General features: G+C 37.7%; 1 protein-coding gene across 2 annotated transcripts in view; it reads left to right on the top strand.

Moving 5' to 3' along the window:
* The first annotated feature begins 480 nt into the window (after positions 1 to 480).
* The window catches only part of LOC125036253 (BAH and coiled-coil domain-containing protein 1-like), a 9,763-nt gene continuing 1,212 nt past the window's right edge, over positions 481 to 9,031 (top strand). The window contains exons 1-11 of one of the 2 annotated variants that reach the window (XM_047628731.1): positions 481 to 2,998; positions 3,120 to 3,233; positions 3,474 to 3,625; positions 3,807 to 4,081; positions 4,284 to 4,474; positions 4,789 to 4,882; positions 5,124 to 5,258; positions 5,478 to 6,046; positions 6,165 to 6,344; positions 6,485 to 6,652; positions 6,881 to 9,031. The exon at positions 6,881 to 9,031 is cut by the window's right edge and continues 1,212 nt beyond it. In XM_047628731.1, the coding sequence (XP_047484687.1) occupies positions 617 to 2,998; positions 3,120 to 3,233; positions 3,474 to 3,625; positions 3,807 to 4,081; positions 4,284 to 4,474; positions 4,789 to 4,882; positions 5,124 to 5,258; positions 5,478 to 6,046; positions 6,165 to 6,344; positions 6,485 to 6,652; positions 6,881 to 7,093 (4,473 nt within the window). In that variant the 5' untranslated portion in view covers positions 481 to 616 and the 3' untranslated portion in view covers positions 7,094 to 9,031. Of the gene's footprint in view, positions 2,999 to 3,119; positions 3,234 to 3,473; positions 3,626 to 3,806; positions 4,082 to 4,283; positions 4,475 to 4,788; positions 4,883 to 5,123; positions 5,265 to 5,477; positions 6,047 to 6,164; positions 6,345 to 6,484; positions 6,653 to 6,880 lie in introns of both variants that reach the window. The other variant, XM_047628730.1, reaches the window with a different exon arrangement.

Raw genomic sequence — 9,031 nt, 5'->3', positions numbered from 1 at the left:
GTCATCTTCCTCCTCCTTACCTATACCCGCCTCCAACATCTCTACCCTATTACTGTCCTCAGTCACCTCATCCTGCACCTTATTCCCTTCCACCTTTCCCACATCCCCCTACTACAACCATGGACTCGGGCTTTACCACCAGTAGAACAACATCCCTTACTACAACTCATGCCAACACCCTTGCGACTCCAGGCAATATGACAACATTCTCAGTTCTGCCAGCTGCACCTGTCTCCAGTGTGGCAAAGGGTAGCAGCCTTGACCATTATTCACCACAGGATTGTGAGTCCATGGTGGCCACTGGTTCTCCTGTTTCTAGAACAGACTCAAATGAGCCAATTAATGTTACTTCCCATTCAGAAGAAGAGCCTGACACAGAATTGCTTCTGCCAAGATCTTTGTCACTACAGGAGCCTTTACGAATACCAGTCCCCTTCAAGATCAAACAAGAAATCAAGGAAGAAGTTCCCTCTCCTGTTGGGGTTAATAGAGATGGGGCCTGCACACCTGGATCAGAGATGCAGCTGATGAAACTCATGTCCAGTCAGTTAAGAAAGAAGCATTTCTTGGTTGTGAAGCTACTCAAGCCACATGTGCTAAAGCACCTAAAGTTTATATGACACAGGTTCAAAAAGATTCATTACCGGCCCCTTACACTGAAAATATGTCTTCAGAAATTCAGGATAAAAATTCTTCATCACAAACAATTGAAACTACAGACACAATATGCCAAGAACCAAAGAATTCAAGCTATTTAAAAGTAGGAACAACTGTTTCTAAGCATCCAACTCCTAAATGCTATGAACCTGCAATTGTTAGCACTGGTCAGTCCACAGTAACAAAGTTTTCTGAACCACTGACCCTAAACAGTAATGAAAAAACAGGTGATCACACCAAGTCCCAAAGATTAGAGTCATCAGAGCCACATCATCCCATGTCTGAAGTTGGCCAAATTCCTTGCAACTCTGAACCAGCTACAGCAACATACCCAAAGGACAGTTTAACACCTCTTCCCACCTCTGCTTCTTCAGAGTCTAATCCAGAAACCCAGTCTTCAGTCCAGCCAAATCCTCTTGTAGTTTGCCAAGAACAGACTGTATCAAATTCAGTCTCATCATGTACAGGCTGTCAGGAAATGCAACCTACTTCACATATGGATTCAGCCCCATACTCTGGTACAAATTCATCATACATTGATGTGAGTGGTCTAGAGCTTTTATCTCAAAGTATTCTGCAACATGCAGATAGACTCTCAGAATTACCACAGGAGGAACAAAGTGCAGATGGTCCACTTGTCCAGGAAGAAACCCCGGAAGATGGCTATTGCTCATCACAGGAGAAAATTCAAGAAGATGATTGTACTTACCCAGGGCAAGATGAATTGCCTGAGGAGAAGTGTAGTTCACCATGCAAGGAGACACCACCTTATGAATATGCCTCTGATGGGGAATATGAGAGTAGTATAGAAAAAGGTGAAGATTGTTCTGATGAGCACGAGTCACCTGCAAATAAAGATGAAGTAAGTCCAAGAGGTGAAATTGTTTCAGAAGAAGGAGATGTGAATGGGATTGCAGGAAGTAGGATGCATGAGCTGGCAAAAGCTTGCATAATGGATATTTCTCGTCTCCAGTCACCTGCAACTTCACCATCACAATATGCTGAACCTTCTTCACCTGTATCTCAGTCTGACCCACTTACAGGCCTTCATGGCCTCAGCCTTTTGTGTGCCTTAGCTGAGCAACGCATCCTGGAGGAGAAGAATGTGGCTTGCACAGCCCTGTCTTCCCTGGCTGATGTGGCAGCCACATCCCCAAGTGTTCCCACACGCCCATTGGAACGCTCACCTTCGCCACGCTCACCTTCACCACAGCCAGGCCCAAGTACTGAGACAAGATGTTTAAGATCAAGCACTTTTAGCCAAACAGCTGATAAACCAGTATTTGGATCTTCTACTTTTGGAACTGTTCAAAACTCATATATCACTCCAGTAAAGACCACAGATGTAAATAGAAATTACAAAAGCCCTCAGTCTGAAAGAGAAGCAAAAGCTTTCATTGCTAACAAAGCTTCACAGTATCAAAAAGAATCAACTGTAGGTTTTAAAGTACCATTTGGATTTCCTGTTGATTCAATGGATGCAGCTGAGCTTGATATGCGTATGCAACTGGCTGAATTGCAGAGGAAATATAGAGAAAAGCAACGTGAACTTTCGAGACTTCAGCCTAAGAAAGTGACAGCAAGCCCTGCAAAAAGAAAACCAGGCAGACCACCCAAAAGAAAGGTTCATAACAATGATGTCCCTGGCAAAAAGAAGGTTGGAAGACCTCCAAATAAGAAGAAAAAGTCAGTACAAAAGGAACTTTCACCTCCAGTGCTAGAAAGAGTAACAGACCTTCAGATAAAGAGTACAACCAAAGATAGTGATGAAGAGAAAGAAGAGTCACACAGTGCCAGCAGATCAATACTTAAACCACCAGTTCTTACAGCAACATTTTCAAGCCATGTCACCCACAATGGTAACCAGTACACACCACCAAAATCTGTTGAAACACAGGCATCCACAGAAAAGGATGAATCAAGTGATGATGATACAGATAAAGAGAAAAATAGAAGATGGTCTATTTCATCAGAAGACACAGCACTTCCACCACTGAGACCACCTTTCAAGCTACCCACCACTACACCTGAAACACGTCTAGAAGAGAGTGAGGAAGAACAAGCAAAATATAGTCTAAGTGACTCTTCAGCCCGAGAATCGAAAGCTTTGCACACAGAAACTTCTGTTGAATCATCGCCTTCAGATCTTGAGCAGCAGCCAGCATCAGCCTCATCATCAAAGAAACGGAAGCCAGGCCGGCCCAAGAAACACTCACCAACGAAGGAAGATGCTACTGAAACCATAGTTGCTAAAAAACCAAAGTCTCTGAATCTCCTGCTTCATCGTCCACTGCTCTCACACAAGCCAAAAATGCGTCCAAAGTTGAAAGCTGAAGTTAAGGTGAGTGTTAGTATGAAAAAGTCTGCCATGAAGATGTAATATTTTTTCTCTATTAAAGTTGTTATAAAAACCATTTTCTATTACTTAGAAAACAAAGAATAATTCCTTCCCAAATTTTTAGGTACGAGAGGGTGATCAGGAAGAAGAAGAAGGAGCAAATCGAGTACACTACTCCATGACCAGTACTAATGAAACACCAACCAAAGACTTGTCTGAAGATGAGGATCACCAATCGGTAAGAATTGTCTTATTGAAGTAGTTTGACATAACTGTTGATGATTTTTCATTTATGCTGAAGTAATTGCAAATACTTTTTTATACATTAAAGTGTGTATGTTATAACTATTACTTTTAATATAGAGATTAAAGCCCCAACATAAGATATTGATTTGTAAGTGAATTTTGAAGTTTGTAAAGTTTTTACATGACTAGGCACTATGAACAGCCATATAATACAACCTCAATGATTTTTTAGCCATGTTTGGTAAAGTCTGAAGGCATTCGAGGGGCTCAGAGAAGATTAGTGCCTCGTAGTCGAACATCTATTACCAGAAGAGCAATGCTTAGAGACAAAGAGAAGAGGAAGAGTGCAGCAGAAAAGCAGTCAGTGATGGAGGCACTTTATAGGTATGTCATTTAATATGTTGAAGAATATGTTCCAAATCTTTTTGATAGAAGAATTAATGAAACAAAATGTATTATTTGTTTCTATCAGTAGATAAATACAGGGACATCATCTACATACTTATTTCTACATTCCTTTTTATAAAGTTTTAAGTAAATAAATATTGTTAATTACCTTTAACAGGTCCCTCAAGAAGCACTCAACAATGGCTGCAGCGGAGCACGATGAATCGGAAGAGGAGAGAGACCGTGACGAAAAGGAAACCGAGAAAGTGGAAGAGGAAGCGTCTGCCAGTGACCATGAGACTAGTCAAGAAGTATCATCAGGAGACACTGTGGCCATCTCTACCACATCTACTACAACCACAACTGTCACCACAACCACTACCACAACAGCAAGTACAACTACAACTGCAACTACAACTACTGATGCTACAAGACCCACCATGCAAACACCAGGTGAGGAATATGAAATGAATTCCTTAGAATTAGTGTCATCACCTCATTTAACAGACATCTATAAAAGACATCTATGAAAAGATAAATGACAAAAATGCATTAATAATTATACATACATAGCTATAAAGACATTTTATATCAAGTAAGAAATATTGTGAAAGTGTGTTTTGACAGTAAACCAATTCAATTCTGTCACTTACAGAACCAAATGTTTGTGTTATTGAAGTGGGTGATTTAGTAGACAAAGCGAGAGTGTTGGTGCTGCAGGATGGTCTGCTGTACGCTGGCTATGTAGTTCCCATGACACCTCCTGATGTGTATGGAGTTGTGATAGATGGAGAACGAGGCTCACGTCCACATATATACTGTCGAGAAGAACTGCTTGAGCAGTCAGTAAGTATATATTGTATTGATCCTTACTCTTGTGGTTATGAGGTCTTGATTCCAAATGTAAGCATGGTAAGTATGAATTCTTCTTCCATTTTCAGTTGACTCTTTACTATGTGTATTTATTACTGTTTCTAGGTAGATAAGTGTGAAGAAACTAGAATAAATTATAATATTCAAATATTTTCCCATATAAGTAATATACAAAAAGAATCTCATTAAACAAACCCAAAGGTTTTCTGTTGCTGTTGTTATTCTTTGTCATTATATTAACTTATGTACAGATAAGATCCAGTTAACATGGATGTTTGTCATTGCAGTGGAAGGAAGTGAAGCCTGGTTCGACGAGGTTCCTCAAAGAAGGAACCCGTGTTTGTGCCTTTTGGTCACAGCAGTACCGAGGCCTTTATCCAGGTTTGTTAATATCTGATTCCTTTAAAGAATGAAAAAGTCCATATTTTTGTTTATATACTTTATATTGTGAGAAGCATATACTAGATTGTCCTTTAAAGTTCAGTTAAATATAATGTATTACTTTACTCCAGTTTGCTGTCCTCTGTTCAGCAACTTTTCATAAAATGATAATTCAGTAGACATAATGGTTTGATTTATATAGTCACATATTTTAATGATAATTCTGTCTTCACCTATACAGGAATGGTAGCTGCTTCCTCTTCCCCAGCACATGAAGCCAATCATAACTTTGTGAATGTGGAATTTGATGATGGTGACTCGGGGAAGATTCATGTGGATGATATTCGTCTTTTACCTCCAGAATTCCCCGTTCTGGGTAAGTGTATGTATGAGATGTTACTAACCCAGTTATTAGATATAAGTCTTTATCTTTTTCTTCTCTTCCTTCCTTTAATAGCTTTGCTATTAAGTCTGTTAACTAATATATCTGGAAAAGAACAGTGTTGATATTTTTCTTAGGCATTTTGGGTTGGACATATTTTGCCTAGATTTAGTTAGACTTAGAACAGGACAATCACATCTTTGTTTCCTTTAGATTACGACCCCAACCCTCTGATGACCCTCCAAAAGAGAAAACGGAGACCTACAGGTGACAGCCTCCCTGAGATCAAGGAGGAACCTCCCAAGACAAGACAGAAAAAGGTGAAGGCGACCACTGAAAATAATGTTGAAGATGACACTCTTCATGATCCAAACGATGTTAACAACGAAGTAGAAAAGGAAAACAAAAAGAGCAGTGTAAATATAAAGAAAACAGAGAAGGAAAATGAGGAAAAGATTATTAAGAAAACAAATAAGAAGGGAGATAAGAAAAAGCACAAGAAGCATAAACACACAGAGTCATCACATCACCATCGCCACAGACACAAGAATAAGCACAAGCATAAACATCGTGAAGGAGACAGACCACTCCCACACATTGAACCTGGGATAAATGAACTTACCATGAGAATCAAGTCTCCTCCACCACCCTTGGGAGAAACAAGAAAACGCTCATACCAGGAGGAGTCAGAGTCAGAATTGGATAGTTCATCATCGAAGAGTGCCACTGAGGAGGACTCTGAAGAGAATGATTCTGAATACACTCCCTCAAAGAAGGAAAAGGTTAGTTCACAAACTAAATTTATTCAATGGAGATTATAATGCCATAAATGATAACTAAAAACTAATACTTATTCCTGTCAACTTTCAGTCTCTAACAAAATGCTTATCAATATTACAGGTTAAGACTCCAGCAAAGCGTAAGAAGAGACATCCCTCGGGCAAGTCAAAGATTGCACCTTTTCTTCCTGAAAGACAGTTGTGGAGATGGTCTGGCAAAGGATTCAAAAGACCTGGTGCAAAGGGCAAAGGCAAAAAAGAATTCTTTAAGGCTATAGTTAGAGGAAAAGAAATGATACGTGTACGTATCTCTTAAAAGATATATTCTTTTATGTAAAATATTTAGGTTGCATACAGTATCATGGTATATTGACTTTATAGCCATACTTACTAATGAAATATTAATATGATTTTATTAATTTTCTACATACTATGTATTAGGTTGGAGATTCTGCTGTGTTCTTGTCTGCTGGCCAACCCGACCGTCCATACATTGGAAGAATCGAACTTATGTGGGAATCATGGGGAGGAAACATGGTGGTTAAAGTCAAGTGGTTCTATCATCCTCAGGAGACTAAGGGACTTGGACGGAGGCTAACTGAACCAAAGGTAAGACGAACTGAAAGTTGAAACTAATACACAAATTTCTGTTTGGTTTATTCCATGATTGTTATTGAATGAATTGAACTTGATAATTTAATATGCCTCTCTTTAATGCAAGGTTTATATTCATTATGCTCTAAATAGATACCTTAGAATGCACTTTTGATCTCTTTAAAAGATAAAGAATTCATGAGTATAATCAACTCTGTAACCAATATTAACCTATTTTTTCAGGGGGCTTTGTTCCAGTCTCCTCATACAGATGAAAATGATGTTCAGACCATTAGTCATAAGTGTGACGTCATTGCACTGTCTGAGTATCGAATCAAGCGACGAGAGCAAGAAAAGCGGTACGGACCAAACTGTGAAAATTATGATATTTATTACCTAGCTGGCTCTTATGACCCAACCACAGGACACATTACCATGGAGCCAGGTGTGTCATGAAGATCCTGGCACATCAGTTTAAGATTATTGTGATAAGAGTGAAGTGAGTAAAGTCAGCTGAAAGAATATCATGATTCCCTTCATCTCAGAAAAGTGACAATTAGTGTGTGGTGTGACTAAAGGTTACATTCCTCAGTCATGTTGGTTAATAAGATAAAACTTGTGGGAAGTAAATGATTTGATCACGGTGAAGGATGGTTGCAAAAAGGTTGTCCTTGAGAATGAAATGAAGAGCTTAAGGAATAGAATTTTTAAAGAGTTTATTTTTCTCAAGTCTGAAGAGGGCAGTTCCAGTTGCATATATGATAGATGTTTCAACAAGAAAATGGATACAGTTATAGAATTGTGAAGTAGTTTGCATGATAATGGAAATCTTTGGTAATAGATTAGTACATGTCTTTCTCAAGACATTTATAAACAGTAACAATGTTCTAATGTGAATTTTAAAAAAATGGCATATATTTATAAAGCATTTAAAATGTCATACTTCTGGAAACTGTAAAAGTATGATAGAAGAAATGGTTTAACCCTTATGCTTAACATATGTGTTTACAAGTGTGATCAAAGTGATATATTTGATTTTAGAAAAAAGCAATTTAGGCCCTCTGGAGTCAAGTAGAGCAGTCAGTATTGTAGATTCATCTTCAGGGGATTTTTATTCTTGGTAATTTTGACTTTAGGCTATTAGACGGTGGATTGCTTATGGACAATCACTTGAATCTGCAAAATCACTATGAGAAATCTATGGTTTTTGTTAATATACTTTTTGGAGTGTGAAAGATCAGAGGTGTCCTTCCAACTACCCAAATTTTGCCTTTATCTCACAACACCTTTTAGATTTTAAGGATTTTTATCATATACATGAGTACCTGCAATATTTTATATAGATACTTTATTGTGTGGATCATAATATCTAAACAAATAGATATCTATGGCTGCATTATGATTAGAACCACTGCTAGTGTTTAAAAGCTTATTTTCTGGTCCTGCAATAATGTGTTGCATGGCACTACCAGTGATAATGACCAATGGCAATTGTAGCATCTTGTACAAGTGTGGAAGAGTCGTTGAAGGCCTTTCCTTGCCGATTTTTCTTCTTTTTTTCTTGCTTGGTCTAGATTAATTTATGTTAAATTTCAGTGATTTCTTTTGTGTTGATTGCATGTTGAACTGATTTAAAAGAACATTAATGTGTACAGTAGATATTGTTTGTGTTAAATGTCTTACAAGTTTCTTCATGTCTTCAGTGATGAGGAAGACTTAGATTAGCTTCTTAGTTGATAAAATGGTTGTATATTTTACATTTTGCCTATAGTGCGAAAGGCTTTTACAGAGCTCTGACATGGATGCTTTATGTTTCCCATCAAAAGACATTGACTAATTATTATGACAATTAATTCAATGTTACAATGGATCTCATATGATATATACAATATATAGTGACTGTAGGAATCTAACAAACAATTTCAGAATATCCCATTTTGTGTTCATAGGATTCAAATTCTGCAAGAGCATGTCAGCTAGAACAAAAATGGTTATTTAACAGTGAAATATATAATTTTGATATCTGTAATTAAGAGCATTTGTTCTAGATGTGATTGTTTTCTGAAGTGACAGTCATTTAAAGTGCTGTTCCAGATTTTGGATGGTCTAGTTTAGGGTGCTAAACTTATCCCAAAATGACATATGTTACCATGCAGCATACTAACACACAGAACTGTATTAACATCAGATTTGTTTTCCTTCTTTCTCTTCTTTCTTGAAACAGTTTAAGGATAAAAATGCTTTTGATGAAATGGTAAGATATCATATGCCAAGGTTTTATTATGTTAGGTAGAGTGGACCTTCTTCTAGAGTGAAATTGCTTTCTGTTGATTTAGATTATTGCTGTTTATTTACAGTTATGTGGATAATCAGTTTTATGGCTATTAAGGTCAG

The sequence above is a fragment of the Penaeus chinensis genome, chromosome 20 (genome assembly GCF_019202785.1).
Source record: "Penaeus chinensis breed Huanghai No. 1 chromosome 20, ASM1920278v2, whole genome shotgun sequence".
NCBI lineage: Eukaryota > Metazoa > Arthropoda > Malacostraca > Decapoda > Penaeidae > Penaeus > Penaeus chinensis.
Note: the sequence above shows the minus strand (reverse complement) of the source record. Positions and strands in the feature narration are given on the sequence as shown.